This window comes from Suricata suricatta, chromosome 6 (genome assembly GCF_006229205.1).
Source record: "Suricata suricatta isolate VVHF042 chromosome 6, meerkat_22Aug2017_6uvM2_HiC, whole genome shotgun sequence".
In the NCBI taxonomy this organism is placed as follows: Eukaryota; Metazoa; Chordata; class Mammalia; order Carnivora; family Herpestidae; genus Suricata; species Suricata suricatta.
Window position 1 is genome coordinate 2,218,745 of NC_043705.1, and position 22,839 is coordinate 2,241,583.

The window sequence follows — 22,839 nt, forward strand, 5'->3', positions numbered from 1 at the left end:
AGGGGGGAAGACAGGTGGTGGTGATGGTGGAGGGCACTTGAGGGGAAGAGCACTGGGTGTTGTATGGAAAACAATTTGACAATAAAATATTATGAAAAAAATAAATAAAAATAAAAATAAAAATAAAAACTTAGAAAAAAAGGTTTCTACAGTCAAATTCAAAGAAGTTCATGTCCGTATTCTCTTCCAGAATTTTTATGGTTTTTGGTTTCAAATTAAGGTCTATAATGTACTTAGAATGTGTGTGTGTGTGTGTGTGTGTGTGTGTGTGTGTGTGTGGTATAAGGATTTGCCCCAGTTTTATTCTATTGCATGTTACTGTCAAGTTTTCCCAAGTTTGCTTTTTCAAAGATTAATTGACCATATAGTTGTGGGTGCATTTCTGAGTTTTCTATTCTGTTCCATTGATCTGTGTGTCTATTTCTGTGCCAGACCCATCTGATCACTAGGGCTTTGTGATACACCTTGAAATCCAGAATTGTGATGCCTCCAGCTTTACTTTTGTTTTTCAAGGTTGTTTGCTTCGTCGTGGTCTTTTGTGGTTCCATATAAATTTTACAATTGTGTCTTCTAGCTCTCTGAAACATCCTGTTGGTAATTTGATAGGGATTGCATTAAAAGTGTAGATTGTTCGTATAGTATAAACATTTAAGCAATATTTGTTTTTCCAATCCATGAACATGGAGTGTCTTTCCATTTCTTCATGCCTTCTTCAATTTCTTTCATCAGTGTTTTAAACTTTTAAGAATACAGGTCTTTCACCTCCTTGGTTAGGTTTATTCCTAGGTATCTTATTATTTTGAGTACATCGGTAAATAGGATTTATTTCTTAATTTCTCTTTCTGGTGCTTTATTATTAGTGTATGTATATAAATTAAACAGATATCTGTACATTGGGTTTTTTTTTTGTCCTGTGACCTTCCTGAATTCATTTATTACTTTTAGTATTTTGTTGATGGAGTCTTTCAGGTTCTATATAGAATATCATGCCAGCTGCAAATAGTCTGATTGCCGTGGCCTAGATTCTACTCTTCAACCACTATGTTTAATAGCAGTGGTGAGATTGGATATCCCTGTCTTGTTGCTGACAGTAGAGGAAAACCACTCAGGTTTCCCTATTAAGGGTGGTATTTGATATTTGATGTGGCCTTTATGATGTTAAGATATGTTGCCTCTAATCCTACATTGTTGAGGGTTTTTTTTTAATCACGAATGAATGTTGGATATTGCCAAATTCTTTTTCTGCATCTATTGAAATGTTTTTCAGTGTTTTCCTTTCTTTTATTAATAAATATAATACACTGATAGTCTTGGAAATATTGAACCAATCTTGCGACCCAGAAATAAACCTCACTTGATCATGGTGAATGGCCTTTTTAAATATAATATTGGATTTGGTTTTCTATTGGCCTGTGGTTCCATTTTCAAGTGGTATTTCTATCTAGTTTGGGTGCCATAGTAACGCTGCCTGAGAATAGATTTAGAAATGTTCTTTCCTATTCTATTTTTTTAATAGTTTGAGAAGAATAAATATTAAGTTTGCTTTAAGTATTTGATAGAATTTGCCTGTGAAACCATTTGGTCCTTGGCTTTTGTTTGTTGGTAGTGTTTAGATCCCTGATTCAATTTCTTCGCAGGTCATTGGTCTGTTCAAGTCTTCTATTTTTTCCTGTTTCAATTTAGTAGTTTATATGTTTCTAGGAATTCACCCATTTCTTCATGGATGTTTAATTTGTTGTCATATAGTTTTTCATAATATTCTCATAATTATTCTTATTTATGTGGCTTTGGTTGCCATTTCTCCTCTCTTATTTGTGATTTTATTTATTTAATTCCTTGTCTTATCTTTTTTATAAGTCTGGCTAGAGGCTTATTATCAAGTTTATTATTTTTTTTCAAACAATCAGCTCCTAGTTTCATTGTTGTGTTCTATTGTTGTTGTTGTTTTGAGTTTTTATATCATTTATTTATGCATTGATCTTTTTTATTTAATTACTTCTGCTATCTTTCCGCCTTCTTTGTTGTTCTTTTGTAGCTCCTTTAGGTGTAAGGTTAGGTTGTTTATTTGATATTTTTCTTCCTTCTTGAGGTCAACCTATAGTCCTATATAATTCTCTCCTGATATTGCTTTTGCTGCATTGCAAACTATTTGACCACTGCATTTCCATTTTAATTTGATTTGTGTATTTTTAAAATTTCTTCCTTGATTTCCTGGTTGACCCATTCATGGTTTAATATCATGTTACTCAACCTCCATGTGTTTGTGGTATATCCACACTTTTTAAATTGTGGTTAACTCCTAGTTTCAGAGTATTCTGGTCAGAGACTATGCGTGTTATGACTTCAGTCTTTTTGCATTTGTTAGGCCCTACATTGTGACATAAAATGTGATCCATTCTGGAGACTATTCCATGTGCACTTGAAAAAAATATGTATTCTGCTGTTTTAGAATGGATTATTATGAATATAGCTGTTAAGATCTTTGGGTCCAATGTGTCATTTAAAGCCATTGTTTCCTTGTTGATTTTCTGTCTGCATGATCTGTATAGGTGCGATGTTGAAGTTTCCTACTGTTATTGTATTATAACTGATTAGTTCCTTTATGTTCATTATTACAAATTTTATATATATTTGGGATTCTCCATGTTGGGTGTATAAATATTTAAATTTGTTAGATCATGTTATTGAATTGTCCTCTTTATTATGATGTCATACTCTTATTTGTCTCTTTTTACAGTATTTGTACTAAAGTCTAGTTTGTCTGATAAAGGTGTTGCTGCTCTGGGTTGCTTTTGACATCCATTTGGATGATGAATGATTCTCCATTTGCTCATTTTCAGTCTGTATGTGTCTTTAGGTTTAAAATGAGTTCCTTTTAGGCAGCATATAGATGGGTCTTGGTTTTTTTTTTACCTATTCTGACACTGTATATCTTTTGACTGGAGAATTAGTCTATTTACAGTCAGAGTAATCATTGGTAGAGATCTACTTATTGCCTTTTTACTGCTTATTTTGTCATTGTTTCTGGAGATTTTTCTCTGTCCCTTTCCTGTTTTTGTTGCCTTTGGTCTCTCCTTTCCACTCAAATCATCTCCTTTAGTATTTCTTGCATTGCTGCTGTAGTGGTCACAAACTACTTTAGTTTTTGTTTATCTGGGAAATTATTTATCTCTCCTTTTATTCTGAATGATAGCCTTGCTGAGTAGTTTTCTTGGTTGCAATTTTTTTTCTATTCAGAGCTTTGAATATATTATGCCTCTCCATTCTGGCTTGCTTAGTTTCTACTAAGAAAGTCCCAGCTAGCCTTACAGAACTTCCTTTATAAGTTAAGGACTTATTTTGTCTTGCTGCTTTTAAGATTCTTGCTTTATCGCTATATTGTAAAATTTAATTACAATATGTCTTTGTGTTAGCCTACTTTTGTTGATTTTGGTGAGAGTTCTCTGTTCCTCCAAGTTCTGGTGTCTTTTTCCTTATGTAGATTAGAGCTGTTTTGAGCTATTATTTCCTCAAATAAATTTTCTGCACCATTTTCTCTAATTCTTCTGGAATTCCTATGATATGAATGTTATTACTCTGAATCAAGTCACAGTTTCCTATATCTATTATCATGTTTCATAATTCCTCTTTTCCACTTTTGTCCAGCTTCATTATTCTCCAGTATTTTGTCTTCTATATCACTTATTTCTTCCTCTGGTTCTCCAGCCCAGTATTGATTGCAACACAGCTGTTTCCATTCATAGTTTTTGCATTCTTCATTACCAACTGATACCTTTTTTAAACGTTTTTTATATTTGAGGTATGGGTCTCATTCATGTATTCTAATCTTTTCTCAATCCCAGTGAATGTCATTATGATGGTTGCTTTAAATTCTCCATCAAGCATGCTACTTATATCTGTTTTGATCAGTTGTCTGGTCCTGACCTTATCTTGTTCTATAATTTGGGATGGATTTCTCTGTATTTGCATTTTATCTAACTCCTTGCCTTTTTCTGTGTGTAGAAAATTCCTTTATATCTCCTGCTCTTGGGAGTAATGGCTTTCTGAAGAAGAGATCATGTAGTGTCTAGGACCTCATTCTTAAGGGAGGGTCTCTGGTGTGTGTTGCGTGCACTCTGCTGGTGTGTTTTGGCTGCTGAATCATCCAGGTCAGCTGTCTGCAGAGGCTCTCCTTACCTGCAGTGGTCAGTGTTTGGTTCTTGGCCAGAATGTGGTGAGTTGACTACATGTGCCCTAGTCTGCTTATTAAATGAAACCTGATACTTCTTACACTAGAAGTGAATCCCTGCAGAACTTTCTGGTTGGGAGCTGTAGTTTGACAGGAGTTTGTGTTGGTCTTCACGGACTGGGATGTCTGCACTTGGACTCAGGCAAGCTTGACTGAGGAAAACAATTCTGCCAGAGCACTGGGTATGGAGCTTGATGTAACCAAGTAACCGAGCTACATAGCCAGTGTTGCCACTGCTTCCAGCAGGTGGCTCTGTGGTTGTGATTAAGGGTGCTGAGGGGAAATGGTGCCAGCCAGCTCCTTTGTCCCTGAAGAGGTGTCTCCAAGAATTCTGACCTTCAGAAAGGCACTTTAAAAAGAGCAAATAATCTCTCCCCTGTGTGTCGCAGGGGTTTTCCAATTGCTGTTTTCACACTACCTGCTTCCTAGCTGCTTGCCTGCCTCTCTCTAGAAGTAGCACAGTGCCCTCCAGACTGTATACCCCTTACATATACTAACTGTTAAAACTCCAGGATTTAGGGAAGTGGTGTGGAGAGGGGCTTATGCAAGTCTTTTGGAGGAGGACTCAGCTGCACTGCGGCTTAAGTAAGCATGACTAAGAAGGGCAGTCCCACAGAGCACAGGAAGTTTCGGCTTAGTATATGCAAGTTAGGCAGCATGTGTAATGCTGGAGTTCCTTCCACCAGGTGGCTTTCTGTTTGTGGAGGAGCACCGGAGGAAATTCTCCCCACCCAGTCCCTTTGTCTCTGGAAATGGGTCTCCGTGAATGCTGCATATCAGGACCTTGTGCCAAGAAGTGTGAATAATCGCCTCCCTGTGTGCCTCAGGTGTTTTCTAAGTTGCTGTTTCCATGCTGCCTGTGCCGGGAATGTGTTTTTTTCTGCCTTCTAACAGGACAGTGCCCTCAGGGCTCTATCCCAGTTGAGACCAGTACCTTTAAAACCCTAGACTTTAAGCCCTACTGGTTGTAAGAACTCAGGAAAATCAACCCCTCTCATTTTCCCAGCGATGACTTTGGGGAAATGTTCTCCTTATCTACTCCACTTTCTTATGTCCTTCTCTGCATCCATGGCTCCCTCCCTTTTGTGGCATTTGTAATCTGTGTCTCCTGACCCAGGTCTCCATACTTCCTACTTAGTTTGAGGTGGCTTCTTCTTTCCCGTTAGCTGTGAAATTTGTCCTGTCATTGGTCAGGTTGGTTTCTATGGTATTTAGAATAATTTGATAGTTACCTAGTTGTACTCATGGGCTGAAGGGAGCCTAGGGTCCCTTATTCTGCTGACATCTTCCTGAAGTTCTGTATAGATGCCTTCTTGCAGCCTGCCACTCTCAACTTCACCAAGGTCCGAACCTGCAATACTGGGATTAAAGACTTCTAGTGAGTCTCCAGCCCACACACATGACAGTGCCTTTAGTGTCACCAAGATTGTCTGCTAACCTGCATCCAGCACTCCAGCTTCTTCATTACCTACCAGAAGTGCAACCTCTGAATGATTTATTTAATGTACTGGTGGGTTTCGTTGCTAACTTTATTTTTTTGAGAATTATTGCATTTATGATGATCAGAGATTATGGCCTGTAGTGTTCTTTTTTGTTGTGTATCTAGTTTTGGTCTCAGAATAATGTTGGCCTCATAGAATATTTGGAAGCTTTACTTCCTCTTTATTTCTTATTGCTATAATTTGAGAATAGGTATTAATTCTTCTGTAGATGTTTCTTAGAATTCACCTGTAAAGTCATCTATTCCTCAACTCCTCTACCTACCTCAGTGCCCTATCCCTAGTCTCTCTCCTCAGGCAAGATATATTCTCAAAGCTGGGGGTGCACATAGCATTTGAGCCAATGGGATGCACCAGACTCTGATTGGATCTAAGACAAGAAGAATCAGACCCCCTTATAACAACAATCACTACACCAAGAAAGGAAGCATGGAGTCTATTCTGTGCTCAGGCCCAACCGAGTGGCCCTCCTGAACTCAGGACTGTCTTCCCCACTGAATGGGCTGAGGACACTTCCCCCCTGAGCCCCTGTCATTGGAGAGTTAATTCCAAGGGCTCAAGCACAGAGACAGCGGCAATGCCCCCTCCCACACGAGACAAGAGCAGGCATCCAAGAACACCTGACCAGACTCAAAGAAGTAGGCATTCTGGTTGAATGCCAATCACCTTGGAACACTTGCTCTTGCCAATCAAGAAGCCAGGAGGATGGTACCAACCAGTTCAAGATCTATGAGCTATCAACAGGGTGACTGTCTCCTTGCATCTGGTGGTCCCCAACCCCTACACTCTCCCCAGCCATATCCTATGCTCTTCCAGATGGTTTGCCTGCCTAGATTCAAAGGATGCCTTCTTCTGCCTCTGCTGGGCCCCCTGAAGCCATCCTGTGTTTGCCTTCGAATGGGCTGAACTAGACACAGGACATCAGGTTCAACTGACTTGGACGTGCCTCCCACAGGGGTTTAAAAATTCACCTACCTTCTTTGGGGAGGCACTGGCTGGAGACTTCACAGGCTTTCCAAAGGAGGCCACACGCTGTCCTTTCTGCAGTATGTGGATGATCTCCTCCTTGCCAGCAACTCCCGAGAGAATTGTACAGAGGCCACAAGGGCCCTCTCCAACTCCTGTAGGATTCAGGGTATAGGGTCTCATGAAGACAGTAAGTCTGCCAACAGCAAGTCTGATACTTAGACTTTCTTCTCATCCAAAGTAAATGAGCACTAGGGCTGGAGATAAAGAACGTCATCACGTCCCTACCCAAGCCCCAAGCAAAGAGAATTCCTGGGGGCTTTGGGATTATGCTGAATTTAGATTCCCAGATTCCTGGCAATAGCAAGACTCCTCTAAAATCTCTTGGTAGGGACAGATCAGGAACCCCTTGTCTGGACAGAAGAGGCAAAGCGCCCTTGGTCTGCCAGATAGAGAGAAGCCATTTAACCTCTTTGTGCAAGAGAAGGAAAAGTTTGCCCTTTGGGTTCTCATACAGACTATTGGCCTCTGGAAGTGGCCAGTGGCATACCTGTCAAAAAAGCTAGACCCAGTTGTGGCAGGATGGCTGCCATGTCTTAGGGCATTAGTGGCAATAATTCTACTCATTAAAGCGTCAGATAAGCTCACCCTGGGACAAGAAGTGCATGGTAAAGTCCCCCATGTCATTATGTCTCTCATGAACTCTCAGGGACACCACTACCTCTCCAATTCTCACGTAGCTCAATACCAGAGGCTCCTCAGCAAAAATCCACAAGCCACTCTCTAAACAGTATGGATGTTGAACCCAGCAAATTTCCTACCTTCAGAAGAAGGGGAACCAGATCATGACTGTTGTGAGGTGACCGATGAAGTATTAGCGAGCTGCCCAAAGCTCTGCAACCAAGCCTCACAAAACCCAGACTTCACCCTATTCAGTGATGGCAGCAACTTCATTACAGGGCACTCTCAAAAAGCAGATTATGCAGTGATGACAACAGATGAGATCCTGGAAGCCAGGATGGTCAGTCCAACAGGCTGACTTACATGCCCTAGTCTGGGCATTCACCATCAGTGAGGGCAAATGAGTCAATATCTACACCAACTCCAAGTATGCCTTTGCTACTGTACACATACGTGGGGAAATCTACAAAGATAGGGACCTCCTCATTGTGGCAGGAAGGACTTTCAAAAACAAGGAGGAAACATTAAAGCTCCTTGAAGCCACCTGGCTTCCAAAAGAAGTTGCAGTTCTATACTGCAAAGGACGCCAGAAAGGAGATGACCATATGCACAGGGGAATGGTCTAGGAGACAAAGCAGCCAAGATAGCAACTAATAAGGAGGTAGAAATATCACCCTCTTTAACTATGGTCCTGATGCTACTGGTAGAAATCCCTCCACCAAGAAATAAGAAAATAAATGGACTGAGGTCAAGGGCCCACCCAGACCAAGAAAGCATCTAGTCAGCAAAGTCCAACTTCACAGATGTCCAGCCAAGCCAAGGACTGCTAATAATCTGTACATACTCTGGATGGGTCTGAACCTTACCAACCGGTACAGAATGAAGCCAGGAAGTAGCTAAAGGCCTCCTGAAAGAAATTGTCCCCTAGTTTGGCTTACCAGACACAATCTACAGTGATAACGGGCTTGCACTTGTGGTGGACATTATACACATTTTAAGCGACTCCTCAACATCACATGTACTGATTACCAGTCTCAGAGCTCAGGGAAAGTAGAGCAGATGAGTCACACCCTCAAGGGAACCTTAGCCAAGTTCTTTCAGGAAAAAAAATCTCTTGGCTGGACCTGTTGCCCCTGACCCTCCTGCGTGTGGGTTGCACATCAAGAACTCAAGGTTTCTCCCCTTTAAAACTCATGGTTTAGGCCTCCTCCATGTTTAGAGAGCCTCCCAGGGAACCTACACCAAATAGGGAGTAAGGAAATAAGAGAACGACTTCAAGCTTTTGGGGCCACTCTAAGTGAGCTACAACAATATACCATAGATAGGACCCCAATCTCTTTAGGATCCCCAGTACACTCCTACTCATCAAGGGACTCAATCTGGGTCAAATATTGGAAAAAAAGACCTCTGAAACCACAGTGGCCTGGGCCTCATACTGTTATTCTGACCACACCTACTGCCCTCAAGGTCACAGGCATCACCCAACGGCCCACATTCCAGAGTCAACAGGGCCAATCCCGAGAAGACCCAGACTTGGAAGACTGACTCAAGTCCGATGAACCCATTCAAAGGGACCTTCCAGAGAGTCCTAGATTCTTAGGATCTTCAGCCCTGCTCCAGCCACACCCCGGAAGCTGGCTGGTCTATTCACAGCAGAAACTTGAGAAATTGTTGGTTGAATAACTCCTTGCCATTGGGTTGACACAGGTTGCCCCAGAAAGCTGGAGAAACAGTGAACGGTTCCTGTTTGCACTCACCTTCCTCTTATGGGTAGGATATTTTGTTGGTAGTGGTTGCCTCTAATCTGGGCCCCATTTGTAAACCTTCAGCCCTAAGGCCCAGGCTTTATAAATGAGCATTGTTGCTACCCATCCTCCTAGGGGCAGGAATAGCCATGGGAATGGGGACTGGCATAGGAGGCATAGGCTCTTATGTGAGACTATATCATAAACTGTCCTGAGAACTCAATGAGGACATGAAACAAGTGGCTGGCTCCCTAGTGTCCTTGCAGAGCCAAGTAAGTTCCCTGGCAGGAGTTGCCCTCCAGAACAGACAGGCACTTGACTTCCTCACTGCCAAGAAAGGGGGCAGCTGCATCTTCCTCAGAGAATGCTGTTACTTTGGAAACCAGTCAGGAATAGTCACAACCAAAGTTGGGGAACTAAGGGAAAAGACCAGCCCATAATAAATGATGAGCATGCCCCTAATACAGCCTATGTCTGTTTAAAGGGGCCTCAAAGCGGGAAACGATAGGGGAAAATTCTGCCATAACATGGCTGACAGGATTGGTAGGGGAATTCCACTCCCTGCCTGAAGACTTCCCTTCTGGGTTCTTCTTCCTATCCTACTTGTCTCGTGCACCAACTAATGCATAAGTAACAGGCTATAAATTGTCCCACGTGCTTATGCTCAGGATTCAGACCTCTGGAGAGAGATCTCTGAGCCCACCTGTGTGAAATACCTCCCCTCTTCCAAGATCTCTGAGTGTTTCTTGGTTCTTCCACAGGGTGATCCCGTCATAACAATAGTCTTAATGGAATTTAAACCCTCTCCTTTCTCCCTTTTGTGTTCAGACCGCTGCAGCTCTTCCTGTGTCTCTCCATCTGCTTTTGGGTGGGGGTGGGTGTTTCCCATTTGATTCCCCTGTATCTATCCTCTCTCCACAAGCAAAACCAGCTCCCTGCCCTTCATGGCTTCTCTCTCCCCCAGTTCAACTCTCCACACTGTATACCTGCTGATTTCTGTGGTTTGGGTTGTGCGTATTCTTGTGCTACTCCTCAAATTAGTTTTCTAGGTGTGTAAGTTGGTTTAGTGTTGATCTGGCTGTATTTCAAAAATGAGAGAAGCAAAAACAAACAAACAAACAAACAAACAAAAAACATCTTCCATGCTGTTCCACCATCTTGGCCCCTCTCCACAAGTCTGGTAAGTTTTCTTATGTTTATTTGTTTGTTTGTTTGTTTAATTAATTAATTAATTTATATGACAAGCAGGGGAGGGAGAGAGAGAGAGAATCCCAAGCACGTTCCACTCAGAATACAACCCAATATGGGGCTTGATCTTAGGACCATAAGATCACGACTTGAACCAATATCAACAGTCAGATGTTTAACCAACCAACTTAACTCACCTGAGTGCCTTAAGCCTGATAATTTAAAAAAATAATAATAATGTTTATTTATTTTTGAGAGAGAGAGAGACAGAGCCTGAGCAGGGCTCTGAGCCGGGGAGGGTCAGAGAGAGAGAGAGAGAGGGAGATGTAGAATCCCAAGCAGGTTCCAAGCTGTCAGCATAGAACCTGACCCAGGGCTCCAACTCACAGACTGTGAAATCATGACCTGAGATGAAGTCAGAGGCTTTCCTGACTGAACCAACCAGGGGCCCCTGAGCCTACTAATTCTTAAAACACCTACAGTTATTCCCAGCTGATTGTAAAAATTCAGGAAATTAACTTCCTTTTCAAAACCAAATATTACAGACACCCATATTTATGGTGTGGGTGCCATGCTTGGGGTGCCTGGTGTGGGTTCTTATCTTGTGTCTTGTCTGTGCTTCCTGGGCATCCTCTGTTTGTAGTTAGTCTCTCCAAGGGTTTGGTTCCAATTCTATCTATCTTGCCCGCCTGTTTTTATGTGGCCTCTTCTATGAGTAACCGGAAAGTCTGTTCTGCCAGTCTCTGGATTGTTTTCCGAGGTGGTTGCATGGATGTGGTTGTTATCTTGGTGTATCCCTGGGACTGGATGAGCCCAGGATCCTCCTGTTCCACCATCTTCCCAGAGCCCCAGGTTCACAGTCTTTTTATTTATTTTATTACAAAAAGGTTTTTATTCATTTTTTTACAGAAAGAGAGAGAGAGAGAGAGAGAGAGAGAGAATCTGTCTGAAGCAGGCTCCAGACTCTAAGCTGTCAGCACAGAGGCTGACATGGGGCTTGAACCTACAAACTGGCAGGTCATGATGGGACACTCAACCAACTGAGCCACCCAAGCACCCCTAACCTATGCTTTTTGATCTACAGAAAGCCTTCTGGGGCGCCTGGGGGGCTTAGTCGGTTAAGCGTCCAGCTTCAGCTCAAGTCATGATCCCATGGTTGTGGGTTCCACCCTACATCAGGCTCTGTGCTGACAGCTGGCTCAGAGCCTGGAGCCTGCTTCAGATTCTGTGTGTCTCTCTCTCTCTGACCCTCCCCTGTTCATGCTGTTTCTCTCTGTCTCTCAAAAATAAATAAAAAACATTAAGAAAAAAAAAAAAGAAAGCCTCCTGTGGGCAGCATAGTTATTTTGTCTTTTTAAAATAATCCATTCTGTTCTGGTGCCTGGGTTGGCTCAGTCAGTTGAGTGTCTGACTCTAGATTTTGTCTCAGGTCATGATCCAAGGGTCCTTGGATTGAGCACAATGTTGAGTTCCACACTAAGCATGGAACCTGCTCCATGTTTCTCTCTCTGTCTCTTTCTCTCTGCCCCTTGCCCCCACTTGTGCACACTTTCTCTCTAAAATAATAAATAAATAAATAAATAAATAAATAAATAAATCCATTCTGTCCATCTTTTGACTTGTGTATTTAATGTGATTACTGTTAGGGAAGAGTTGCCGATTCCTTTTTGTTCATGTTTTCTCGATACCTTATAGCTATTTTTGTCCTTCATTATCTTTTTTAATGCCTTCATTTCAGTTTTATTGGTATGGTTTGATTTTTCTCTTATTTTCTTTTGTCTATATTTTATTGATACCTTGTTTTTCATTACTATATTATATTTGTTTGCTAGGTCTGCCAAATCAAAGTATTACAGCCTTGTTTGTAATTAATAATAGAAATGCATTTTCTCACTTTTCTGGAATCTGGAAGTCTGAAATGAAGGGGTTGGCAGAGTTGAATTTTGTTGTGGACCTTTTCATTGGCTTACAGACAGCCATTCCCTCTCTATGTCTTTACATACTTATTCCTCTGTTATGTCTGTATCTTAATTTCCTTTTATATGAAATAACTCATATTGGATGAAGGCCCACTTCCATGATCTATTTTTATATTAATTTTATATTTGATGTACTATTTCCAAATACAGATATTATAAAATACTGGAGGTTAGTACTTCAACATATGAATTAAGAGGGGGCATAATTCAGTCCACAATACATGTGGGTTACATAAAAATCTATCTTTATAGCACATTCTGTTATGTTATGACATTTTAAAAATAATGTGGATGCATTAATATATACTTATAGTAGTTTTTACTCTTTGTCTTCAAATATTATAAAATAATTAAAAGTGAACTTCTGTTTCTTTTGTTCCACTTCCACAAATGTATGGCTGCTTTTAAATTTCTTTGGAATCTCATCCCTGCTCTTTCTTTGCTCCACTGCAACTTCCACTGCTGTCAGAGGCCTCCCAACTGTGCCACTTTCCCAGCAGGGTCTTGAGTCAGGTGAGACAGACATAAATCACGTGGGCAGTCCTCACACAAATCAGTACTTTATAAGCCAGTACATTCTTCTTTTTCTAAAGGAAGAAACAGTATTAAGAGGCATCTATCTTCCTGACTGAACTGCACTGCTCCACGGAGAGATGGGGCAAGGGGAAGCAAAGTGACACAACATTTCCTAACACTGAGTACGGGCTTTTCTTGATTAGGCATTCACTTTTTTGTTAAACTGATTTATGAAGTTCTAACAAAAGTATGTCCACTTGTTGTTTATGTGGTGTTTGTGGAAAATGAGTGCTGGAACATTCTAGTCCACATACTGATGTTCTATCCATGATTCAAGGGATAAATGTGCCAACAAGGTGTTAGTATGGCTTAAGAATGTCATCAGATGTATTGATTTATCTTATCGATTTCCCTCATGACAATCTTCTCTTACTCTCTTCCTAAGTCTTGACCAAATAAAACCAGATACTCTTTCATGTCTATATTGTAATTATTTGTGTGAATTTATAAAACGTTCTGTATCCAAAGAGAATTCCTAACTATTCTTTGGTCCTTTATTTGGGCTCAGACACCCATATGGGTGGATGTAAACTGTGTCTCATGTGGAGGTAAGACAGGCATTTGTTAAGTAAGGTTGAAAGTACACCTTCCAAGGAGAGGAGATGAAACACGAACAGTGATTGCATTGGGCAGGGTATGTAGTCAGAGGGATTTTCTGTATTACAGTTCTGATTATCAGTTACACTCTGGGTGGTTTGTTCTCCCTTAGCTTCCAAGTCTTTAATAGAACAAGGCTACACTGGGACAACTATTGAAAGGGTTGTGTACACACTAGAACAAAGCAATGAAGGACATGCCTGCATGCTGAATCCATCCTAGTTTAAATACAATGATAACTTTAAAAAAGAAAGAGGACTAATAACAACAAAAATAACAGTTAGAAACAAAACTAGTATGTGTGGGGTGTTTTTTGTGTGCCAGGAAATATTGTGAATTGCTTGCTGTATTTACTAATTTAATTCTACAAAATAACCATCAGCTCTATGTATAATCACCATTCATATAGAAAAATAGGAGCAAACTTCAGAATAAAGAAAACTAACAATAGTTTTGATTATTCTATTCATGCAGAGTGACCTATCCTCTTCTAGTTCTCTTTTATGAGTACATTATACTTTCATTCTGTTGTTGAATCTTGGGAAACAAAGAGAATATCCTCACTTGTATACTACATGCATTTCCCTGTTTGGTGGGATTACTAACTTTTTGTAATTATCCTGAGTAGCTTACTTGTGTTGGCTCATAATATACTTAAATATTTTCCTCACACTATGTCAACACTAAAACAACAACAGTGGCAGCCATTACTATGAAGTATTAGTCTTAAATTCAGAGACCGATTTATCTTGAAGATAAAGAAGTCACCTTTAAGGCCTCTCCTTTACCAGGTATTTCAAAGGTCATACCTTAATTGTATATTGAGCTATTGTGTTTGTGTGTGTGTGTGTGTGTGTGTGTGTGTGTGTGTGTGTGAGAGAGAGAGAGAGAGAGAGAGAGAGAGAGAGAGAGAGAGAGGTAAGTACCCAAGACTGCACATGTCAGGCTACTAAAATTGTAGGTTTGTCTTACTATTGTCTTAAATTATTTCCAATTGTAACTAACCTTGAGGTTAAGTATGAGACTCAAACTTTATTTAAAATCTGAGATCTGCATTCCATAATTATTATTTTCCTCTTTACAGACTGGCGTTCAGTGATTGATTGCTGGAATGTTCTTTGTGGAGAATGTCTCTTCACAACTAAAGTATACTTTTTTAAAGTAAGCTAAAGTTTACATGTAAAATAATTCAGATAGATGAAGATAAGACATATGCACTCATTTTATAAGAATTTACTGATATGTATTATATTCAAACCAAATAAAATGTAAAGTAGATCTCGATATATTCCTGAATTCTGAACTCTAAATTATGTTATTTTGAATTTCAATTTATTGCAATTCTCTTTCCTTTTCTTTGTTTTCATTTTGTGTTTTAAAATCTGTGTACAGTAATTGCCACATATATTCATCCCATAACATTAGCTAAGAGGACTTGTTAAAATAGAACTTCACTTTCATTTGTACAAATTCAGTACATATTGTTGATATAGAAAAAGATCAGTGAGGGCCACGCTATTATTTAAATTACTTTCTCTGAACTTGGACACAATTTACCTATTTTGGAATTTTAGAAACCTGAAATCTATCTCATGACCGTGCCAATATTTTCAAGATTGTTGTAATAAATACAATGTACTTTTCAACTAGAACATCCCTCAAGTCTTGTAATTGCTCATAAATTCTCACCTATTTTGTATAATAAAAAATCAAACTACATATCAGTTGGTTATTAATTATGCAGAATCCAAATCCATATACATATTTTAAAGATAAAGTGCAGTTAAATAATATTTTTGAAACCCTGTCAGATAAATCTGGTGATGTCATTCTTTCTCATTCTGAGAAATATGTGAGAGTATTTGCCCAGAACTCAATTTTGTTTTCTTTTATGGCACTGACATGAGCTCAAACAAAGCATCATATTCAATGTATAAAATGAGCTTAATTGTGGACTAGAGACCACGTTTTCCCAAAAGGGCTGTTGGAAGCAAAATATGAGTTTCCACCATGATTAGGCAGTTAGTCCATTGGCCTTTAGTGGTTAAAAATCTTACATAAGGAGAAGAAAATGACTGTGTATGTTTAAACTATATTTCTACTGAGTTTATCATGCTAAATGATTGAAGACTTATTTCCTAAGGCAAAAATATCACCAATAAACTTACAGATTTATAATACATTAACAGTTCCTAAAGTGTGTTTCAAACTAGAGATTTAACATTTTTTTGAATTTATCTTGGAATTTGTTTTTGCTTCTCAGCAGGTATGCCACATTACATTTAGTTTGATTATTCAGAATATATGTGGTTCTGCTTGTGTAACTGTTTTATATATGTGGTCAACAAATACTATATATACTTTTATTAAAATTTTTACTAAAGAAGAAATGACTGTAACTCCATAATTAATGCCCTTGGGTAGGTGTTAGGAATCTTTTCTATATATAGATACATCTTTCATCCTCTTTTAGTGTTTTATTTTAAGAACAAAATTCTAGAAGAATGAGATAGAGCTCTGTATAACAGGTAAGTAATTCCAAGGATATGAATTTTAGATTAATTATTTTTTTAATTAAAGAAAATTTGTACATCTGCTATATAGAAGAAAATATAGATTTTATGGAAATAGTTTTTCTTTGGTTTCAAAGACATGGCTTGGTGGAGGGAAAGAAATGTTCACAGTAACAATCACTGAGCTATCAATGAGGTGTTGAACCTACTGAGTTCTCCGCAGTAAGTGAAAATAATTTAAAGTGCCTTGAGGAGTTTACTACAACTTATATTGAAAAGGAAAACATACAATTATTCTCTGATGTACTATCAAAGAAATGCATTTCATATTGATAATTATGTAGAGTGAATTCTATTATGCATATGATATGTGCATATGGTCAATTGGGACTATTTTTGTGTTGAGTATGTTATCAACATATTACTTAGTTGATTTTTATAAAGAATAATGTAGAGATAAGTGTTTGGGGTTTCTATGGTGTTATATTGAATTTGAATTATCCCAGGTTTAATGGACAAAGGGGTGGAGGCCATCTTGTCACTGTGAGATTGGGCCAGAGTTTGGTAGCCGTGTGTATATCTTATCTAAGAGAGCATGACCTCGAACCATCTTTTTATTCTTGATTGGGCTAGTGAGGAAGTTTGCTTCTTCTTCTTTCAACCATAACATTTTACATTATGTTTAGAATGAAATATCCAGCAATATTTTTGAAATAACAATCGTTTGTAAAGTAGATAAAGTATTCCAGGAAATATAAAGTACATGGTGAGAATTTTATGCAGTTCTCTTAAAATTAAATATTTTGTAAGTTGTATAATTCCATATAAGGCCTGGTTATTATTAATGATTCCATTTTGATATTTACCTTATTACTGACTAAAAATATGAGAGGTAACATTTCTCTATATTCTTGGCTTCTATTTCTACTTGTTTCTTTAGTTTCCATCTCTTGACATGAGTTATCTAATAAATAAAATTTACATTAAAGATTTTTGATAAAGGCAGAATTCAAAATTCAAGGGAAATGTGGAGAAAAATGATGCAAAAATATCTGTGGACTATAATAAGAATCAAGAGATTTTATTATGATGAAAATAACTATAGACCTAATTGCTTTTTTAATTTTTAATTTTTAAATTTTAATTCCAGTTAATTAACATATAGTATTACATTAGTTTCAGGAATAAAGTATAATTATTAAAAAATTCTGTATTTTACTCAGGGCTCATTGTGAAAAGTGTTCTCATTAATTCACATCACCTATTCAATCCTTTCCGCCTCTCTTCCCCTCTGACAACCATCAGAGGGGTTCTCCATAATTAAGAGTATGTTTTTTGATTTGGCTCTCACATAGCCAACAGACACTAATAGATATTTATCCAAAAGATGCAAAAATGCATATCTTAAAGGGCACATGCACCCCATTGTTTTTAGCAGCCCTATCAACAGTAGCCAGAGTATGAGAAGAAACCAAATGTCTGTTGGCAGATGAATGGATAAAGAAGTTGCAGTATATATATATATATATATATATATATATATATATATATATATAGTATTTCTCAGTGACAAAAAGAATAAAATCTTGCCATTTGCAACAACATGGATGAAACTAGAGTGGGTTATGCTAAGCAAAATTCATCAGTCAGAGAAAGACAAATATATAATTTCCATCATTTGAGGAACTTAAGGAACAAAATAGATGAACAGAGAGGAAGTGAAGGAAAATTAAAATAAGGTAAAACAGAGAGAAAATCACACCATAAGGGACCCTTAACTGTAGAGAACAAACGAGGGTTGGAGAAGGGAGGTGGGGGGGATGGGCTAAGTGGGTGATGGGCATTAAGGAGGGCACTTGTGATGAGCACTGGGTGTTATGTGTAAGTGATGAATCAGCAAACTTTACTTCTGAAACCAATACTATACTATATGTTAGGTAACTTGAATTGAAATAAAATCTTGGAAAAAAAATAATACTATCATTTTAAAGTGTGTTTTAATGTTTATATTTCTTTTTGAGAGTGAGAGAAAGAGAGAGCAAATGGGGACAGAAAGAGAGAAAGGGGGACAGAAGATCCACAGCAAGTTTGCACTCACAGCTGTAAGCAATCCAATGTAGGGCTTGACCCCACGAACTTTGAGATCATGACGTGAGCCAAAGTTGGTTGTTCAATCAATTCAACTACCCAGGTACCCCTTAAAGTCTGTTTTAAACCAAAACTAGAACCTTTGGAAAGAGAGAGAAAGCAATATTCAAGTTTACATTTACCATGGCAGATTTTAGAACAAGTTAAATATTATTAAATCCATACCCTGAAATTCAAAAATTTCTACCTGAGTTTATCAAATATGCAATGAGTTCTATTTTTAACTTTTTGAGAAAACTCCATACTGTTTTTCAAAGTGGCTGCACCAGTTTTCATTCCCATCAATACTGACGATGATATTTTAAGTTGGCTGGTTCATATTGAAATTCTACAATATTACTTAATGCATTAGAACTACATTTTAGTTACAGTTTTTTAAGATTGGCAATTGTTCTTAAATTATATTGGTGAACACAATATTATAAAAGCTATCTGTCCTCAATGCACGTATTTTATACTAATGTGAATTAAACTTCACTTTTGGAATTTTATCTGCTTCTAGAAAGTGACTTTGGATTTTGGAGGTTAAGCCTGGAGTTAGGGGATTTATTTTTGGAGAAAGAGATACATAATTTATTTAAAGTGCTTCTCATCTTAACATTCCCTTTAACATTTTTCGCCCATCTGTCAAGTGAAATATTTAATTTTATACTACACTATAAGTATGATAGCTTAAAATTAATCTTGAACTTTATGGCTTTTTTAAAGCCTTCAATGTTTTAAATATTTACAACAGTATCATTCTTTTTGGAATCAGAGATAGGTAAAAAGCTGATTAGATAACTTTATTTAAGCTTTAAATGTCCTAAGAATTCTGTATTTATTGAAATATTTATTTTATTCATTATATGTTATAGGTTTTACAGCCTAAGATTGACTTATTCAAATTTACAGAGTTTTTTTTCCTTATAGCATTCAATGTTTTCAGTACTTACCAGAGTATTATCTTTAGAATTAGTGTCAGAAGAAAATCTGAGTAAAGAGTTTTGTATATGCTTAACAGAAGACCTAAGAATTTATACTTACTGTAAAGAATATAAGATAACATATATTTTTTCAAACTGCACAGAAATGTAAAATTGCTTTCATACTATTATAAATTCATTGGGAAACCCAGTGGGATTAGTATGTTTGATGATCAAAAGAAATGTCAGAGCTAAAGGAAATTGAGTCAGCATACATTCTGTACAAGTTGTCTTATGTATAAATATTTTTATTAACTCTTGATAATCCAGGACTTACTCTCTCAAAGTTATTATAATATGATAATTTTATTTTCTACTCATTTTGTAAGAAATAAAAGTAGATTACAGTCCGGATATTTCACTTGCTTGGCAAAATGCTATGGAGGCAATATAAGGCATGTAATAATAAGCATTTTGTTTTCTCTTAAAGGACAGTCAGTGTCTTACATGGAACATAAGGATATGATCTACTTTGATATATCAATTTAAACTATGAACTCAGGAAATCAAAGTGTTGACACAGATTTTATACTTTCTGGTCTTTTCCAGTATGGCCAAATGGATATTTTCCTCTTTGCTGCCATTGCAACCCTCTTTTCAGTGGCTCTGTTGGGAAATGCCATACTGATCCTTCTCATTCAATTGGACACCAGACTCCACACTCCAATGTATTTTCTACTCAGTCAGCTTTCCTTCATGGATATAATGAACATCACCACCACAGTGCCCAAGATGGCCACTAACTTTCTGTCAAATAGTAATACTATTTCTTTCTTAGGCTGTGAGATTCAAACCTTTGTGTTCTTGGTCCTTGGTGGAACTGAAGCCCTTCTTCTTGGTTTTATGTCCTATGATCGATACGTAGCTATCTGTTACCCTTTACATTATCCTGTACTCATGAACAAGAAGATTGGTTGGTTCATGGTCATATGTTCGTGGGCCAGTAGCTCTATCAATGCATTAATACATACATTGTATGTATTCCATCTTCCATTTTGTAGGACTCGAATTGTTAACCACTTTTTCTGTGAAGTTCCATCTCTATTGCCACTGGTGTGTCAGGATACTTCTCAGTATGAGAATACAATCCTTCTAAGTGGTATTATTATTCTGATGTTACCATTCATGGCGATTCTAGCTTCTTATGCCTGTGTACTTACTGTGGTTTTCCAGATGGGCTCAGGTAAAGGACAGGCAAGAGCTCTCTCTACTTGCTCCTCTCACGTGACTGTGGCAAGCTTATTCTATATTACAGGTCTGTCCACCTATACAAGGCCACACTCTTTGCACTCCCCAGGGCAGGATAAAGCCGTGGCGGTGTTTTACACCATCATCACACCTCTTCTGAACCCATTTATCTACAGTCTGAGGAATAAGGAGGTTATTGAGGCCATGAGAAGACTATTGGTATAATGGATATTTGCACATAAAATACAATTTTAAGAACTTCTACTGATGGGGATTGAACTACTTAGAACACTTTGCCTGGAATGCTGTTTTGGAATATGTAAACTCTAAGAAATATTTATGAAATAATTAAACTGATGAATATCTTTATTCCTGCTGGTTTTTAAATGGCTTAGGGGTAGTTTTTTGGGGGGAGGGATTGTGGGAAATTTTCCCAGAAAATTGTGTTATTGTCAACATTATTTAGCTTCTAAAGCAATAGATTTCATCCCTATCAACTCAATGTTTGCACCTCACAACAAATATTTTGTAATATCCTCCTTAATCTTGAAACTCAACAAATAAAAAATACAACCTATTAAAAATCATACCATTAAAAGGATTTATGGAAGAAATATGAAATGTATAGCAGAGTACATAATTCACTCATTTATGCATTCAGTCCATAACTAATGTAATGTTTTAACTATGTGTGTGACACTGCTATAGGTGTTGGTGATATGGGAGCAAACAACAATAAGAGTTAACAGAAATCTCTGATCTCATTAAATTTGCATTTCTTTATGTTAACATTTATTTTTGAGAGACAAAGAGAGACGGTGTGATCGGGGGAGAGGAAGAGAGAGAGAGGGAGACATAGAATCTGAAGCAGCCTCCAGGCTCTGAGCTGTCAGCACAGAGCTTGACACGGGGCTCGATCCCACGAACCATGACTTGAGCCTAAGTCGGCTGCTTACCTGACTGAGCCATGTTAGGTGCCCCTTAAATTTGCATTTCAATGTGGTGAAACATAAAATTAATAAAATAACCATGAAAAAACTGGGATAGTTTTAGGAGTAAGTAATGGGAAAATATAGCTGGAGATTGGGATAGGAAAAGCCAGAGAATTTTGTAATTTTATATAAAACATTCCATGAACAGACAACTATGAAAATAATATTTAGTAAAAAATTGAACCGAGATTTGTAAATAAGCCAAATGAATATCTCATAAAGAATGTTTGGGGCATAGGAAGGAGTAAATGAAATTTTCTTGAGAAGAGAATGTGACTGACAGGTCAAAGAAAATCAAGGAGTAAGTTGGTGGGTTGGAGGAAATGAATAGAGTTACAGAAGACTGCATTTGAAATATAAGGTTGACCAGTGTGAGGAGTTTGGTTTTTAAACCAAGAAAACTGGCAACCATTGCTGTGCTTGCATAGAAAATTGAAATGAGCAGTTAGTGCAGTTGTTACAAGATACTACCTCAGATAAAAGCGGTACTGGTAGAGTAGCATGCAGTGGCCAGTCAAGGGACTAGCAGAACGCAGACATTTGTGACTTGTGGATAGATGTGATGTGAAATGTGAGAGAATCAGATGAACAGAGAATTGGACTAAGATCTTGGAATAAAAGCTGTAAGTAAGAAATCATCATTATTGCTGTTGAGGAGACCCAGAGAAGTGACATTTCCATCACCCAGTTCCTTTGTGCTCCTTCAATGTACAGTGGTCATTATTCTGACTTCCATCAACATTATATGGAATCGTTAATTGATAGAATCAAACACAAACTTCTCTTGTCCAATAATGCCATTGTTTTTATTGCTGACTAGCACTCCATTGTATGAATATATCACTATTATTTTATTGGATGCTTTGATATTTTTAGCTATTGAAAATAAAATTGCTATAACACTCCCTATACAAACATTTTCTTATGGTCATATGCACTGAGATTTTTTAGCATATCCTTAGGAATAATTTTATCTTGTCATAGATGAGGTTTATGCTTAACTTTAATAACACAATTAAATTTTGGTACTGATATCAAATATTTCAATTTATATATTTCAGGAATATATAAAATTGTCCTAGTGTTTAACTGTTGGTTTATGTAATCCAGTGGGTTGGTGTTAACTTAAAATATATTTGTGATGGACCTGCATGTCATATGGAAGCATTGAATCACTGTGTAGTACACCTGAAACTAATATTACACTGTAGGTTAACTAACTGGAATTTAAATTAAAACTCTCAAAATGCACAAAAGGAAAACTATAAAATATATATATTTTTTTCAAATATGTTAGAGACTCTTTAACATCTATGTTTCCATTTTCAATGATTTTCATAATAATTTTATTTGTCTTGGGGACATTCTTAATTCAAAATTAATTACATAATTTGGTTGATGGATATCTTTCTGTACTTAGCTTATTTGTTTATAGTATAATGTGCCAACCAATAGTCCAAGAACTAAAACAGTAAAATTGTTAGATCTCTTCAGATTTTCTATCCTATCCACAGGCTTCCCCCATTGTTCTGAATTTATAGACTATCATTGTCTTGCTATACTATTTACTTTAT

At 37.6% G+C, this 22,839-nt stretch overlaps 2 protein-coding genes across 5 annotated transcripts in view; both read left to right on the top strand.

The window, feature by feature from the left end:
- Nucleotides 1-22,839, top strand: part of LOC115293663 (olfactory receptor 2W3) — a 101,596-nt gene that overhangs the window by 39,353 nt on the left and 39,404 nt on the right. For 2 of the 4 annotated variants that reach the window (XR_003909556.1, XR_003909555.1), the window contains exon 3: nt 14,544-14,620. The exons of 1 other annotated variant lie outside the window; for it this stretch is intronic. Coding sequence is in view for 1 of the 3 variants with exons in the window: in XM_029941335.1 (XP_029797195.1) it covers nt 14,544-14,558 (15 nt within the window). In the remaining 2 variants the exon portion in view is untranslated. Of the gene's footprint in view, nt 1-14,543; nt 14,712-22,839 lie in introns of those variants that run through there. One more of the 4 variants, XM_029941335.1, reaches the window with a different exon arrangement.
- On the top strand, nt 19,533-20,553 carry LOC115293664 (olfactory receptor 2AK2-like). The gene is given in 1 exon segment (XM_029941339.1): nt 19,533-20,553. A coding segment is annotated over 1 exon segment (966 nt). The 3' UTR covers nt 20,499-20,553.